The sequence below is a fragment of the Electrophorus electricus genome, chromosome 23, assembly GCF_041902795.1.
Source record: "Electrophorus electricus isolate QZ-2024a chromosome 23, ASM4190279v1, whole genome shotgun sequence".
In the NCBI taxonomy this organism is placed as follows: Eukaryota; Metazoa; Chordata; class Actinopteri; order Gymnotiformes; family Gymnotidae; genus Electrophorus; species Electrophorus electricus.
This window is the reverse complement of record NC_137519.1, coordinates 5,842,064-5,858,926: the sequence shown is the minus strand read 5'-3', so window position 1 is coordinate 5,858,926 and position 16,863 is coordinate 5,842,064. Positions and strand designations below refer to the sequence as shown.

Sequence of the window (16,863 nt, the reverse complement as noted above, 5' to 3'; positions counted from 1 at the left end):
CTGATAGAAATGTGTGTGCACGCACACGCATGTGTGTGGTCTGGATATTTATGAGGGATGTTGTCCAGCCTAATGGATGCTTGACCTCCCTTCTTAGACCCACATACCTACAGCTAAAGTTTCTGTGTGTGCGCACATGCGTGTGCATACATGTGCATGCATGTATAGAGTTCCATTACCCTTGCGACAGCTAATTTAAATAACCCTGTTTCCTAAACATGTGCCATGTGAGTGTTACTGTGAATTCTGGCCAGGTGTGATATGTTTTACTGTAAGACTTTCTACAGCCTCACACACACACACACACAAGGGAGCTCTCATTGAGAAGGAGAAATACCACATGTGTTTCTGGTTCACAGGAGCAGACAGAAGAGCTGCTGTGTGAGTGTGAAGCTACAGGTCTAAGTAAATACCTTTTTGGATCTGCACATGCTACTTTTTTCACCTCTCTGCTCCTCTTTCTTCTGGATAATGGTCATTTCTGAACTGTATCGCTCCTCTCCTCTCCTCTTCCTTGTGGTCAGTCATTAGCAGTCTCCCCCACTGCCCTACCACAAACCCAACCCCTTCCTGGCCCCAAGCACTAGCACATGCATACAGGAACAGCAAGGGGCCAAAGGTGTTGGTTTGTTCTGAGTGTAGGGGTCGTGAGAGGGGTGTTTGTGTGTGTGTGTGTGTGTGTGTGTGTGTGTGTGTGTGTGTGTGTGTGTGTGTGTGTGTGTTTTGGGGAATTGTGGTGTAGATTTCAGCTGTTATCCACTACGTGTTTGTGTCTCTAGCACACCTGAGTCAACTCACGGTGTTGAATTTTATCTGATGAATAGGGTGTGGTAAGGGTTGGACTACACTGTACACTACAGAGAGAGTCAGAGACAGGGGCAGAGAGAGAGAGAGAAGGCAGAGAGACGGAGATATGGGGCAGAGAGTGTGAGACAGGCAGAGAGAGCGCAAGACAGATGCAAAGAGAGCAAGACGGGGCAAAGAGAAAGGGCGTGAGACAGGCAGAGAGAGAAAGAGACTGTGCAGAGAATGTGGGTGAGACAGGGGCAAAGAGAAAGCAAACTAGGGCAGACAGAGAGAGTGACCTGTTAAGGGCTGTAAAAAGGAATCATTTCTGGCTGTATACTGATGTGTACGTTGACCAGATTGCATAACACACACATTTGTACTGACTATCTCTTCCAATAACATGAAACAGTGCAACACGGGAGAGATCGAAAGAAAAGTGGTTTTGCGACCATCTATGCGTTTGTGTTAAGCTTTGAGCTGAGTCCTTCTTCCTTCTCCCTCTGTCTCATCTCTTTTGATCAGGGGTAGGTGCGTGCAGAAAGGACAGATCCAGGTGGGATGCAGGTCATCGTTCTACATCACACAGACTCTCACACATATCCATAGACGTTTTCTTTACATCTTGTCATCAGTGCTCCAGTAGAGGGATTGTTTTAAAATGTGGAACACGCGCTAGCATGCACTCTATTCTGCACAGTTTGGCTGTTATAAGTCAAAGACCTCTAGTGGCAAAAGCTGGATGTAAAGCTTTATTTTGATTGTAATAACTCAGCCTCAGTAATAACCGAGTGCACTCAGGGGTTCCTATGTCTCAGTGTGGACTCAGGGGTTCCTATGTCTCAGTGTGGACTCAGGGGTTCCTATGTCTCAGTGTGGACTCAGGGGTTCCTATGTCTCAGCGTGCACTCACACCTGTGCTTCCTTCTGCTTTGTTTGTAGTTAAACCGTCACAGAACTGCCGGAGTCCCTGCCTGCATTGCGATCACCTTCCACAAGTACTTCAGATTCCAATCCTCTGGAGCTCAGTCTCATCTATGACTTTCAGATCCCTATAACTGTAGTAATGTCTAACAAAGTTAAAAGGACTGCAGAACGTGACCCCCACTCATTGGCTGCTTATCTTTGACATTGGCTGCTTATCTTTGACATTGGTCAGAGTGACAGTGCCTCTTTCCCCCTAGTTTTGTAAATATCATATTTGTCACCCAGAGGAAGGTGGCATTCTCTTTGCTTCTGCCTTTTCTCAATAAGGGCTTATAAGGGGTCTGTAACAACATTTCAGTGAAGCTGCTTTGTGACATTATGCATTGTAAAAAAAAAAATGCAACATTGATCACATTTAACGTAATAAAATTTAACTGCAATTCATTTCCTCACTTGCTAACATCCTCATGCAATTCATATTCTCCAGTGACTCTTGTTCCCTCAGTGAGTGACCTGCATTCACTCTCACTCTCAGAAGGACTGACTACATGTGAACAGCTGAAAATGATTAACCTGCAGACGATCCTGTATTTACAATCTCCTCATAGCAAACGGTGTTTGGTCTAACGTTTAGGAAGCAAACAAACCCGTGTCGCGGATATCGGTAAATGTCAGGTGTCCGGTTTTGTGTGTGTGTGTGTGTGTGTGTGTGTGTGTGTGTGTGAGAGAGAGAGAGAGAGAGAGAGAGAGAGAGGTACTCTTGGGGAATCCGAATGGTGGAGAATTCGAGGGGCGGGGAGGAAAGGCCAACGACCCCTTACTCCTAAAGTGATGACGAGTCATTAGTACACCTTGGAGCGAATAAGGAAGTGGTGTGAACATCTGTTCTCGACGTCTAACGTAGCTCATGTGTATATGTCTAATCTACGTTTTATGGTGGTATTGAAATAAGCATTTTTGCATTTTTTTTTCTTAAGTGTGTCAATGTGCTATGCAAATGACATGACTCTGAAACAAGACGCTACAACTGTAAATTCCATACTTATTTAATTTTTTTTTTTTTTTGGTTCCCCCCCTCCAAAAAAAACAAAAAAACAAAAACACTCAGCAATGTGCTCAAATAATTCGGACATTCCGGCAAATGTGACTTTGGACTACAAACCCCATTCATTGAGCCACGACGCCCCCCTTTTTTTTTTGGCCGCATGCTTGAGCGGACTTTTGTTAAAGCGGTTGGCTAAATGGGCGGTGATTGATGTTTCTTCGTCCAATGACACCTCTTGTAGGATCTTGGTATTTGGCCAACAGGCGGGAGCTTTGTCAGCTCACAGAAAGTGCCACGACTCCAGTCAGCGGCTATTCCGAATCACTGAAAATTTGGACGTTGGGTAAGACTCGCATTTTAAATACTCCTTTTTGTGACTAAACTTTCCGGTGATTATAGATTTTGATTGCAAGTGCCTTAGTTTAATCCGCGTGTCCGTGTTACAACAATGTTGCCTTGTTCAGATCTTTTGAAACAATGTTTAAAAACTTGGTTGTACTTGGGATGGATGGCTGAACGTTTGAATGTTGTGCTGGGAATGTGATTCACCAGTTTCCCCCACTTTCCTAAATAAATTAAATGATCTCCACTCCGTGATGACCGTATTGTTTTAAGTCTGTGAAAAATAACTCGCATCTGTGGCGCTAAACTGAGTTTAAACTTCTATTTCGTTATTACCGAGCGATCAAGCGAGACTGAAAACGTTAAACAGTTTAAAGATGATGTGGCTCAAGCTGTACGTTTGTTACCGTCAGTAAAACGGTGCTCATTTTTACTGCACAGGCTTTATTTAAGGTCAGTCGTCAATAACGTGGCTTACTTCGATGAAGTACCAGACAGAGTATTTAACGTTACATACTTTTGTACACGTTTCACTATCTGGAATTCGCTTTCATCGGCAAGTAATTACTGAGCAACTTTGAATAGAAGTCTTAAAAAAGAGACGTTGAGAATGCATGAATAAACCTTTTCGGAATTACTTTTTAGAAATGGCTTTTTCACGCCGTGAATTAAATTTGATCCATGTATTCCGTTATTTTCTAGCTTGGCTTAAATCGAAGAGCTTGCTCATATGGTGTAGACACAATTCAGTAGAGGTTATGGTAGCGGAAAAAGTGCAGCTGTAATCAACGTCGTACACCGTTCTTCTGTGCTTAGTTACCTCTGGGAAGGCCGCGTAAATAATTTATATAGAAATATACAAAATAAAATAAAATACTCTAGCGCTACTAAAATGGCCCCACAAAGTAAGTTTGAATAACGTGTGCCGGTGAGTTGACTGCTAGAGTTACTGATGTTATGTAACATCATGGATCCCTAAATGGGTCGGCGTCTGGGACGGCGCTGTGTCCCTGTCTACGAGACGCGCCTTGCACTCTGAAGTACGGGAATGAATTGATCCGCGACGAACTTTAGTGCAAGTTTCGATCTGCACCCCTGGCGGATATAACGATATTACCTAAATAGGATGTATGACGAGGAAACGGGGCGGCTGACTGTAGTCCAGCACAGCGCTGTACTTACGCGTTTGGACAGTGACGCATTTTTGGCTCCAAACCAACAGTCGTACCATTTTAAGGGACCAAAAGAACGTCTGCTTACATGTGTGTCAGTGTTCAACTAAAGATCTAGAGCACGAATGTGGTGGTGTGAGTGCGTGGGCGCCTTGTGCACGCCTGCGCTCGCGCATGATCAAAAGCACGTCAGTAACGAAGATGAATTAATGGATGGATTGTGCATCTATGGATGAATCCAAACCCAAGTGAGACAGAATTCATTTGAAAATATTAATTCCCCAAATGTATTGCTACAGCAATTATGGGGTTAATTTGTCCAATTATGGCGCTCTACAAATGGAGTGTAGTCCGACCAATATAAACAGGTGGGCCCGATCATAGGATAAACCGAAGAATGATTGAATTTTAATTTATTTTTATAGACCTTTAATCATCCCTGTTCAGACTGAGCATGCAGAACTTTAAAGGAATATGTCACTTTGAAATACTAACCTGGCTGAAAACAAAAGCTATAGATAAAGAAGGCTGCTTTATAATGTCAGGTGAACTGGCCCCTGGTTTTCATTCATGCTTAATGATCCTGCTGTGCTGTAAGAAACAGCTGAATTTTAGAAAAGTGTGCAAGCAATTTGGCTTATGTAATATTTGGTCAGTAAGCTCCTGAATGATGGCATAGGTTTCATAGGATTTGGATTCGAGTTGAATTTCAAGTTGTTGGTGTGTTAATGGCTCTGTAAGCACATCATCATAGTGATGATTTTGATAAAGATGGCTAGTTTAAGACTTCTGCCTGCATGCCATCTTTGCTCTTGGAGATTGAGATATATATTAGTTTCTTGAGTGTTGTAGTAATTTTGTGAGTGAGAGCAAGATTGCATGAATTTTTAAAAAAGTGTTCTTTAAGACTAGTCAGCATTTTCCATTCACCTGAGGCCCTGTGTGCGTGTGCTGATGTACACGTGTGCACAGGCAAGTCTCTATGGGTCCTTGGTTGGGCCTCAAGATGTTCCATTCAGAAAACTCCATCTAGTGCACATATTCCATTGCTGTGTGTGGAACAGGGTGTTATTGTGCTACTGCTAGTACACCCTTATGACACGGAGTCTGCAGAGGGGTGGAGTAGAAACTGCATTGGTGTGGAATGATATTTGTGCCCCCAACAGAATAGCCAAAAATTATGAATTTTAGAATGACAATCAGAATCCTCACTTAGTTCAAAGAACTTTGAGTTTTATTAAAATTGTGGTACAGGTACACTAAGTGTAAATTGTTCCATCAGATCATAGCTGTTGCTAGTATCTGTGTAACATAGCTTGCTGAACTTTGAATGCAATTGATCGGCTTATATTAAGAGAGAGGCTGCAGAGTAGTTTCGTTTGTTTAAATCAGGTAAATCATAATGAGTTTAAATTAATGTTAGGTTGTTTTTTTTCATTTCAATCAGTTTGTTAGTTACCTCATTGGGAGTCTCAGAATGGTATTCTAATGGTATTCTATTTGTCTTGTTGCAGAAGCAGGATCAGTGGTGGACAGGACTAAACAAAGATGGATGTGTATGACCCTCAGACTCTGGGAATTGTAGTGTTCAGTGGCTTCATGGTGGTTTCGGCCATTGGCATTGCTCTGGTCTCCACTCTGTCCATGAAAGAGACATCATATGAAGAGGCTCTAGCTAACCAAAGGCGTGAACTGGCTAAGACCCAACCCCTGCGTGGGGACAAGAAGAAAAAGGCTTTGGAGAAGAAAGGCAAAGCCAAGAAGAAGGAGGAAAAACCCAACGGGAAGCTTCCAGAACACGAGATGCATGACTCTGGTCCTGAACCAGGTTCAGAGACCAGCGAACCAGAACCAGAATCGGAACCGGAATCCGTGGCTGTCCCTGAGCCTGTTCCTGTAGCCGAGGCCACAGCTGTCCCCAAACTAGTGGTTCCAGAACCCAAAGCTGATGAAGTGGCAGTGTGTTATGTTGCACCAACTAAGGCTGCTGCTGTACCAGCTCCATCTGCACCTTCCCCAAGGGAGAAGAAGAAGAGGAAGGTGGCAAAGGTTGATCCAGCCCCTGCTAAGCCATTGCAGATTGTTGCAGAAAACATCACTAAGGAGCCAGTCTCTAAAGTAGCCAAGGGACCTGTCCCTAAGGAGCCAGGTGCTAAGGTTGCCAAGGAGCCAGGTGCTAAGGTTGCCAAGGAGCCAGGTGCTAAGGTTGCCAAGGAGCCAGGTGCTAAGGTTGCCAAGGAGCCAGGTGCTAAGGTTGCCAAGGAGCCAGGTGCTAAGGTTGCCAAGGAGCCAGGTGCTAAGGTTGCCAAGGAGCCAGGTGCTAAGGTTGCCAAGGAGCCAGGTGCTAAGGTTGCCAAGGAGCCAGGTGCTAAGGTTGCCAAGGAGCCAGGTGCTAAGGTTGCCAAGGAACCTGTCCCTAAGGAGCCAGGTGCTAAGGTTGCCAAGGAACCTGTCCCTAAGGAGCCAGGTGCTAAGGTTGCCAAGGAACCTGTCCCTAAGGAGCCAGGTGCTAAGGTTGCCAAGGAACCTGTCCCTAAGGAGCCAGGTGCTAAGGTTGCCAAGGAACCTGTCCCTAAGGAGCCAGGTGCTAAGGTTGCCAAGGAACCTGTCCCTAAGGAGCCAGGTGCTAAGGCTGCAAAGGTTGTTAAGGAAGCTGCTTCAAAGATTGTGAAGGAGCCAGCTGCTAAAGTTACCAAGGAACTTGTCTCAAAGGCTGCCAAGGAAACCGTCACCAAGGAATTGGCTGCAAAGGCTGCCAAGGAACCTGTTGCAAAGGAATCTGCCACTAAGGTTGCCAAGGAGCATGTCTCAAAGGAAACAGCAGCTAAGGTTTCCAAAGAGCCTGTTGCTAAGGAATCTATCGTGAAGGCTTCCAAGGAATCGGTCACTAGGGTTGCAAAAGAGCCAAATGTTAAGATTAAGGGACAATCTCCTAAGGTTTCTAAGGAGCCGGTAGGTGCTGAGATTGCCCCGATGCCTGTAGCTCTTGCAAAAGCAGAGGAGCCCAAATCTGAAAGTACTTCCAGGAAAAAGTCCAAGAAGAAGGTGGATGCAGGTATGTTCTACCAGGTTACAGCTCAGGATAAAATGAAAACCAGCATGAACCAGTTGTCATGAATTTGCTTATGTAATGCTAAATTCCATAGTTGCTTTCCATTTTAAGTAGCTATGATAACATTTTGGAATGATGTGTTGATTTATAAAGCCTTAACGTAACCTCACCCTACAGATAAGACAAAAGCTAATAAACCTGATGTATTCTTGAACAGGTTGCATGACAGAGTGAGAGTAATGTTTACAAGTAAAGTTTGGCTTAATTGTTGAAGTATGTGATGTTTGTTTAAAAATTAAAATGACTGTTTTCTGGTCTGTCTGCAGCAGTTGCTGAGGATGTGGCAGAAGTGCCCCTTCTGTTGCCATTTAAGACACTGGTTGCCACTCTTAGTAACTCGGTGTTCAGTGAATCAGAGACACAGAAACTTCTGGAGATCGTTGGCGACAAAGCAGGAGCTGACACCTGGCAGCTGGTATGATGCCACACACGCTCACTCCTGCTTTCTACTTCAGTTTCTTTTGTAGCCATCCAGTTTTCTCCTTTTCACTCTCTTGTTTTGTCAGTAGCCTCATCATGTGTGTGCAGTGCTCATGTCTGAGATTTCCTAGATTAATATAGCCAGCAATTTTGCAACAGGTTTTCTCTGACTGATGCTCATATCTGTTTGTACAGTTACATTGTTCTGGCTGTCTGGTGCTTTCTCACTCACTCTTGCACCTGCGCACTCTCACTCTTTTCACATAGGCATCGCAGAAAGGTGACCCCTTGGCAGCTCTGAAGAAGCAGTTGGAGGAGAAGGGGAAACTCCTGTCTGCCGAACAGGAGAACGCAGCTGCAGCTAAGACTCGCCTGCGCGAGCTCACCAAGGTGTGTGCACGCACAGTTTACACAGCTGCACGTGATTGTCCAAATCAGACTGGCACTGCATTTCCTGTTGTGGCAGGAAGTAGCCTGTCTGGCTTCACCTTGCATTACAGCATAATGGCCTGTCTCCTGATGGAGGTGCCAGGTTGGAGTTTATCGTGTGTTCTGTGTGGAGCGTCACCGGGGTGCCCGTTGTGTCCTGTTCTGTCCCGCAGGAGCTGAGCGGTGAGAAGAGCAAGACGGCGTCGGTGGAGACGAGGCTGAGCTCGGAGCTGAGTGCTCGTGAGCAGGAGATGGTTGCCTTGCATGCCAGAATGAAGGCCTCATATGATGAGCACACCGCCCAGACTCAGCAGCTCAACAGCAAGGTCAGGGCTCACAGGTCCACATCCTTATGGCGTTTGTGTGCTAACTGCATATTTGCTTGTGATATCACAAACACCGATATCCACGTCACTGGTCTTATCAGCGTCTCTCAACTGTGTGTGTGTGTGTGTGTGTGTGTGTGTGTGTGTAACAGATCCAGAGCTTACAGGAGCAGCTAGAGAATGGCCCCAATGCCCAGCTGGCCCGACTCCAGCAGGAGAACACCATCCTTAGAGATGCCCTGAACCAAGCCACCAGCTTGGCAGAGAGCAGGTACGCACACCTTTTGAAGCTGTGTATTGGCTAAGAGCGGATATGCATGTGTGTACACTCATGTAGACAATCAGATAGGACAGCAGCCATGCAGAGTTGAGTGATTTAAAGACAAGACGGTGAGCCAGACCCCAAGTCTTCGGTTGTGTGGGTTTGTGCCTCAACAAGCACAAACCACACAACCACTACCACTTCTGGTATGTCTATAGACTAACACACACAGGCACCACACTAGGCTTTTACTGATGACCCATGTCTGTTTACGTCTTAGCATTGATGAAAGCGGGAGATAACACCAATCACCATGTGGTTGGCCGAAGGAATGTCACTGTGCTTTTCATCATTAAAGGAACTGTTCAAAATCAAGCCTTTTAACTGCTGAAGGCTACTTAAAGCCGTCTTTGATCTGCCGCTGCCTTTTATAGTCTACACTATTGTAATTGCCTTAGTGACTAGTGTAAGTGGTGGCGTTGCCACCTCTTTACATGTTCTCTTTACACTTGCAGGCAGAACGCAGAGCTGGCAAAGCTGCGTCAGGACTGCGTGCGGCTCAGCCGGGAGGCGAATGAGCGTGCGGAGACCCTGCATGCTGAGGAGGAACGCAGGAAGGCACTGGAGGCCAAGGTGGCCGTCGTGGAGGAGCAGCTGACCCAGGCGAAGGTGAGTGCTGCGGTCTGACCCTTTGGGGTCACGACCTCTGGGTTACGCGGGACCTTCATCTTGGCCGCTCTTGTCTAGTTTTGGTCTCATCTGGTGCTCCGAACCTCTAGGATTAGCTTGGCAGGTACTTTTGCAATGTCTGTCAATGCTGTGCAAGTGACAGAAACATTGATTCTTTGTTTTTGTGCATGTGTGCGTGCCCACGGGCTCGTCCTCCTGCATGTATAGGCAGCGCGTGTGGAGACAGAGCATACCCTGCAGCAAAAACTGGAGCGGGTCGAGGGAGAACTACACCAGGCGCAGGACAACGGCGCTGCCCTAGAGTCTCAACTGGAACAGTCCAAGAAGGAGGCAGGCAAGCTCAGTGGTCAGTATACTTCAGGGGTGGAGCCATCTTCTAAGCTGTGCTGTGGTTTTTACTGTTTACACCTTTTCTGTGAAATAAAGCTCTGTTTAATCAAGCAAAGTACAGTATGAAATTGCATCTGCTGTTTATCGTTCTGCAAGATTTTTTTTTTTTGTCATGATCATGTGTGCGTGTGCATGCATGCGGATAGAGCTGCAGGAGCAAGTGTGCCTTAGAGAGGCGGAGCTTAAGGACAGGTGTACAGAGGTGGAGTCTTTAAAAGCTCAGCTTGCTCAGGTACAGCAGGCCATGCCCATCCACCTAGAGGAACAAGTTACCCTGCAAACAGAGGCTCGAGAGCAGGCTGAGACACAGGTAATGAGCCAAAGGAAAGATCCAAACAGAAAAAAAAAAACATTGTGGTGGGGGGGGGGAAAGACCATCTAAGCTTGTTTTTGTCCTTACAGGGGCATAACTCTGAAGAGCAGCTGAGGAGAAGGTACAGGATTATAGCCTCATAGTGCTAACCTGAATAATTGTATGACATATTAAATCATAACAGATCATGTTCTATCCTGTTAAAGGAATATTTGTGGTGAATGCAAGTGAGTCAAAGTTGCTTGGAATCAGCTGGGATGATAACAGTGGCATCAGTACACTTGGATTCGATATGCTTTCTGTGTTCAGTTTGACAGAGAGGGAGGGGCAGGTGATGTCAATGGAGGTGGAGCTAAAGCAACTGAGGGAGGAGCTTGAAGCTGTAAAAACTGCTTATCCTGAGCCCACTCCAAATCGGTGAGGCGGTTGTTTTACGTTTGTTTTTCTGTAAGGAGGAATAAAACATCCTACTGAAGCTAAAGGTGACTTTATCCTCTGATAAATGAAATCTCACCAGTTAGCATGATCCCATCTGGCAGCAGCTTGCAGTCGTTTGTGGTTAGCAAGGCCAGCGGTGCTGGCTAAGGTGGAGGTGGCCAGCTGAGAGGTCCTCATGTTTCCCCACGCTCTCGCTGTGTTTCAGAGAGGGAGGGCGACAGGAGGATGAGGCGCAGAGCACAGCTGATCTTCAGCTCCTTCAGAACAGGTCCCTCACTCATATATATGCTCGCTCTCTCGCTCATATTCTAGTTTCACATATCTCTTGCAATTGTATGGTTTTGCACCTTCTCCTAGTTCTCTCTCAAAGAAGCTGGAATCCCAGTAATGCACGAACTCATTTGAATGTGCCCTTTTCTTCCCCTCTCAGCCTGAAAGAGAAGGAGGACTTGGTGGCATCTCTTGAACAACAACTAGACAAGGTGAAGGAGAGTATGAATGAGGTATTGGATGATTTTTCTTGTGGTTTTATATTTCAGAAATAACTCTCTTGAGCTCACAAATAGGAAAGAATGAAAGGACAGTTGGGTTTCGTCACTGCCCTGATGATTGTAATCTAGTCTTTTCTATTTTCTAACCTGTTGAATTCGCATCATCCGTAAAGTCTCAAGCCCCTTCCTCAGGTGTGCAGGATCAGGACTGGGGAAACTACAAGGACAGCGTAGACTGAAACTATATTCTAACAGATTTTTTTGTGTGTGTGTGGTGTGCGTGCAGACGGAGAACTCCGTGGCGGAGCGGGAGAGCCGGGCAGCAGAGCGGGAGGCGGAGCTTAAGAAGCTGAGAGACGAGCTGGATCAGCAGAAGGCTGCAGTAAGGGCCAGTCCCTACGGACACACCTTCACTCCACCTGCCACTCGACTAATCGCTGTCCATTAACAACCGTTAATCACCTGAGGTTCTGTTTGTATTGGCAGTTAATGGCAATAATGGTAATGGTGGTGGTTGCTTGTGCAGTGACAACTGCAGTGTAGATTTTCCCAACACACAAAACGAAAAGGTGTTTGTTCCCTTGTTGGGTTTTCCTGGATCTCATTCTCCTGCGTTTCCCCTCTTTCCCCAGGCAGAGATGGCGGAAGCGGAGCAGCCGTTTGAGAGGTACAACATACCCCATCTCAGGACCGAGGCTTATTCACGCTTAGTCCAATAAAAGCCGGTTAGTCAAAGTTTCTGTGTCTAATCCCCCTGCCCCCGCCCCCCCAAGCCTGGAGAAAGACGCACGTCTTATTTCTCTGGAGGAGGAGCTCCAGGCTCTGAGGGAAGAGGCAGAACAGGCAAGGACCAAGAGCAATGTAAGTTTACACAAATGTGATGCCGCACACCCAGTGTGTACAATGTGTACGTGTGCACATGTGCATTTCTGTGTGTGTGCGTGCAGGAGCTGCGGGAGAAGAACTATGCCGCCGTAGAAGCTCTTGCTGCAGCAGAGAGACTTGGTGAAGATAGACTCATCCAGGCGAGGAAATCTCAGGTCTGAAAACACACACACTCGAACCTGCCCTCGTTATGCCTCTCTGCTCACTCCTTGACCAATCACTGTTTGTGTGGGTGTGTGTAGAATGATGTCGAACAGAAACTACACTCTCTTCAGATGGACATCAAGGATGCCCTCCAGAACCTCTTTCCACATGTTACCGTTCCAACGGAACAGGTGCAGGAGGCTTTCCTTCTCTCCCTTCCACACCTGACTGTGTCGACATGTTTCACACACAGGACTAAAGTTTTAGGAATTATACTTTGATGGATTCTGGGTAAATGAGTCCCAGACAGAGGTACAAGGAAGCAGGTTAAGAATAGATATAATGTTGTTAAACATTCCTTATAATGTCATCTGGCCTGTAGTTGACTGGTGTACTTTGCAATAAAGTTCAATGATCATCCATAATCACTGCCTGTTCGATATGTGTGTGTGTGTGTGTGTGTGTGTGTGTGTGTGTGTGTGTGTGTGTGTGTGTGTGTGTGTGTGTGTGTGTGTGTGCATGCGCACGCGCAGAGTAACTGGTTGGAGGCATTCATTCAGAAAGCACAAGAGTCACTTACACAGACCCAGCGGGGGCCAGCTGAGGAGCAAGACAGCACAGAGCTAACAGTAAGATAAAACACACTCGCACTAGAGGCACAGTGTTCCCATTTCTACATTCTGAGAGTGTGTTGACTTGCTGCTGTTCAGGATGCTCTGCAGAAATTAAGGGAGGCAGAAGAGAGTCAAACGGCACTGCAGGCACAGTGTGAACAGTACAGAGCAACTCTCAGCCAGACGGTATTTCTGACCACACACCCTGACTCATTTCCCCTTGCACTGTCCTGACACACCCAGTCACCCGTTGGCTTGCTGACTCATTGACTGTGTGTGTTTGTGTTTGTGTGTGTGTTTGTTTGTAGGAGAGTATACTGAAGGATCTTCAGAGGAGTGTTGAAGAAAGAGAGCTCACCTGGAAGTCCCAGGTCTCTGAGGCTGAGAGACAGTGGCACGAAGTAAGCACTGTCCCCACAAACACACACACTTACACAGGCATCTGTACACAGCAGTAGAAGCTCCCTGTGTTTTTGGTAATCATCTTTGTGCATGTGTGCGCTTCCTCCAGGCCTTGGCTGAGGTGAAGTTGTTGGAGGAGACAGCAGAGATACTGAGGGTTGAGAACCAGAGCACAGAGCAGGTGGTGCTACATAACAAAATGCCCTAATGCTACATAGTCCCACCCATTCTGCGCACTCCTACTCACTTAAGTGTGTGTGTGTGTTTGCATGGCTGGTGGTGATGGGGACCCTCTTTCGTCTGTAGCTGAAGGGGCAGGTGGTACTTCTAGAAGCACAGCTGGAGAAGCAGCTAGAATCCATCAGCTCTAGTCAAACGTGCGCTCATGAGGTAGAGCAGGTAAACCCTGGGATGCTTTGCAAGATGCACCCTACCACTAGGTGGTGCTTAACTTGTAGATTTAAATCAGCATATGAGAATTTTGTCTGCAAAAGAATGGCTAAAGAATGTTTGTTTTCTTCTTCATGATCTGTCTTTCTTCCCTCTTCTAATTCCCATTTAGCTGAAGATATTGTTATCGACCACTCAGGCTCAGTTGGAGTCTGCCCAATCAGAGGCTCAGAAACAGCATGCTGAACTCTTATTGGTAAGTCTCATGTAGAAACTTCAGGCATCAGGTGCCAACTTGGCTCACAATTGCCAAGTGCCATCTGAAGCAATATGGCAATGCCACAGTAAAGCATTTTCAGAACTGCACTACGGCCAAACCACGATGACGTCTCTGTTTGGACACACAGTAAATATCCATGCTGCCATGTTTCAGTGGGTGCGATGTGGGACCAATTTGTTTAAATGTCAGATGCAGCGATTCCTGAAGGGTTCACTGATCCAAGATCACCCTTTCAGCATCTCGTATCTTATTTTTGGTTTGTAAAACTGACAAACTGTCACCAAGTACAAGAGTGCATTGAAGAGAACACGTCTGTGGACCGGGGCGCGGGGTCTGTGTGTGTGAGTGACTCCTGTGCATTGCAGGTCAGGCAGCAACTACAGGAGGCGACTGAGTGCGTGCAGAGGCAGGACGACACTCAGCCCAGCCAGGTCAGGCTGAGGCACTGCCCTGCTCAGCTGTGTGTGTGTGTGTGTGTGTGTGTGTGTGTGTGTGTGTGTGTGTGTGTGTGTGTGCGTGTGCGTGCGTGCTTATGTTTTGAGGGGGAGAGAGTCCGCATGCGGGAGAATACTTAGTAACCATAGTGGCCTTTCCTAATGCTTGCTGGCTGTATAACATCCTACTATCTGTTGGTTTCAGTATCTGCTCTGCATGATATGGGGTAGCAGCAGCTTCTAGGAAGGGCTTTGTGCTGTTCTGTTACCAAGAGCTGTGTGTACAGCGCTTGTATGGAAGGGTAGAGCTGAAATGCTTGTGACTGAAAGCATGTTTGTGTTGGCTGACCCTGGATGCCTAAGCTTTTACTGATCTGTTCGCAGGTGTCTGGTGACCTCTAATCTCTCTCTTTTATACACACACACTTTGTGGTCTGTAGCGTCGCTGTGTCAGTCTATTATAGTGTAAGATGACCTTGTCTGACCTTTGACCTCTGACCTCCACCACGGCAGGCGCAGGAGCAGCTGGTGCAGACAGAAGGCCGACTGCAGACGGAGGAGAGTGCCCGGCTACAGATGGAGCATAGCTATGAACAGGTAACTGCGTCATGCTGAACATCCTCCTGCTGAGGATGTGATTTTGAAGATTTGGATATCTGTTTATAGCTTGAATGTTTATTAAGTAATATGCAGGGTTGATGCCTTTTCGACCATAGTTGAAGTGTGTGTGTGTGTGTGTAGTTTAATGTAATCTTATTTGTGTCTGTGTGCATGTTCGCCCTTGCAGGCCCTAAGGTGCGTGAGGGATCTGGAGGCCCAGCTTGTGGAGCTCCAGGCAGCAGGAGAGGGCTCATCTGCAGAACTGAAGGTTTGTGCTGCACAAAGACCCACTTCCACACCTTTGACATTAATATGCTGTAGAATGGGGCCTAGCAGGGTGTGTGTGTGTGTGGATCAGGAGAAGCTGGAGAAGGAGGCGAGGCTGACCCAGGACCTTGGCGAGGCGGCTTCCACGCTTCAGCGACTGCTGAGGAGCACCCAGGAGGAGCTGTCCAAAGAGCGTGAGGCAGTGAAGGCCCTCCAGGAGCAGCTACAGGGCCAGGTGAACACTTGATGTATAGGAACACAGTTTCAGTGGCCTGATGATGCTGTAGCACTCATGTTGTACCTTTTGACTTTTGTACCGAATATCCTCTTAACCATAGGGAAGTTCTCTTTCAAAGTGAATGACCTGCAATATTTTATCAAGCTTTTTATAGGATACTTGTAGTGTGAAACAGATGTTCAAATATTTTTCTCCTCTTTGCAGGATGGGGAGGAACTGAAAGAAGGAACCTCTGTGTGATGTTGCAGCAAGAGAAAAGGAGAGAGCCAAACTGCCAAAAATGCCTTAGTTGTTCTTGTCCCTATAATCTGTCATACTGTAGTGGAAACTGCTTAATCAATGAGGATTAAACGTGTGGGCAATGTCGTTAAGGGATCTAGAGGGAAGGGAGTTACAAGGCCCAGTTATGTTTTATTTGATGTCTGTTACTGTTTTTCTGCGTCCATGACTCTTCACATTCCTGCGACTCTCATCGCTCAGTGTTACGGAAAGAGCTTTGTGCGTTAGACGCACACTGGTGTGCAATCTTTTATCTTTTGGGTTTTGTTTGTTTGTTTTTTGCAAAGACTCTCCTTTCTCATGGATGTAAAAAGCGATGGAACCTTTCCTGCTCCGGTGATGCAATACAAGCTTGACACTATAGTTGGCTGCTGACCAAATGTGATTTAAATTTAAATAAAAACACTTAAAGGGTTACTTGGTGCATCTATTTCCCCCCTCCCTCCCTCCCTCCCTCCCTCCCTCCCTCCACACTGCAGGGCTGGACGTTCTATGATTTGAGATAAAATGTGCGATAGCCTGTGTCCCAGAGGTGTAGTTTTTTTTGTCACCAAGAAGTAACTTCCGTTTGTGAAGGGGATGACGCAGTAAGAGAATTCAAAACGAGTGTCGCCCTTTATCATAATAAACAACTAACATGAGACGCTCCAAAAGTCATTTATCAGGAATCTTTAGGCTCTGTATGTTTAATCGATTTATCCTGTCTGTCATTAAAAAAAAGTGAATTTTGTCACAGTTCATGATTTTCTCAGCTCTTTACAAGGAGACGCTACACAATATTTTCTAATGACTTATTTTGTGACTTATTCCAGTCATTTGACACTTATTTCACCTGCAGTGTCTTCATTTGTTAAGTTTGTCTAGTTGTCGTTTGTTGTAATACTGAAAATTCATAAATTGAGGTTGGGGGAAAAATTAATTTTGAGAGAATATATATATATATATATATATATATATATTATATATATCTTTTATATATAATATATATATATATATATATATATATATTATTTATATATATATTTTATTTATATATATTTTATTTATTTATATATATATATATATATATATATATATATATATATATATATATATCGCATCTTTTATCACACTTCCAATATTACGGAAACCAGGAATAAAGCGATGATCAGGGGCTGTTTTATTTTGCTAATTAAAAGTCTCAATAA

At 45.7% G+C, this 16,863-nt stretch overlaps 1 protein-coding gene across 5 annotated transcripts; it reads left to right on the top strand.

Annotated features, from left to right (window-relative positions):
• Nucleotides 1-3,015: 3,015 nt before the first annotated feature.
• On the top strand, nucleotides 3,016-16,411 carry rrbp1b (ribosome binding protein 1b). 5 transcript variants are annotated; one of them, XM_035521111.2, is made up of 29 exons: nucleotides 3,016-3,101; nucleotides 5,787-7,327; nucleotides 7,654-7,799; nucleotides 8,072-8,194; nucleotides 8,407-8,559; nucleotides 8,712-8,830; nucleotides 9,337-9,490; nucleotides 9,719-9,857; nucleotides 10,048-10,211; nucleotides 10,304-10,335; nucleotides 10,524-10,631; nucleotides 10,858-10,920; nucleotides 11,083-11,155; nucleotides 11,430-11,525; nucleotides 11,776-11,810; nucleotides 11,917-12,004; nucleotides 12,091-12,183; nucleotides 12,271-12,363; nucleotides 12,706-12,801; nucleotides 12,883-12,972; nucleotides 13,095-13,187; nucleotides 13,298-13,369; nucleotides 13,495-13,587; nucleotides 13,751-13,834; nucleotides 14,224-14,289; nucleotides 14,806-14,889; nucleotides 15,080-15,160; nucleotides 15,251-15,394; nucleotides 15,602-16,411. In XM_035521111.2, exons 2-29 carry the CDS (start codon nucleotides 5,821-5,823, stop codon nucleotides 15,635-15,637), a joined length of 4,125 nt encoding a protein of 1,374 aa, XP_035377004.2. In that variant the 5' UTR covers nucleotides 3,016-3,101; nucleotides 5,787-5,820; the 3' UTR covers nucleotides 15,638-16,411. The 5 variants fall into 5 exon arrangements, with proteins under 5 accessions (XP_035377004.2, XP_035377005.2, XP_035377003.2 ...); XM_035521112.2 differs by having other exon boundaries at nucleotides 7,651-7,799; nucleotides 11,083-11,134; XM_035521110.2 differs by having other exon boundaries at nucleotides 7,651-7,799.
• The last annotated feature ends 452 nt before the right edge of the window (nucleotides 16,412-16,863 follow it).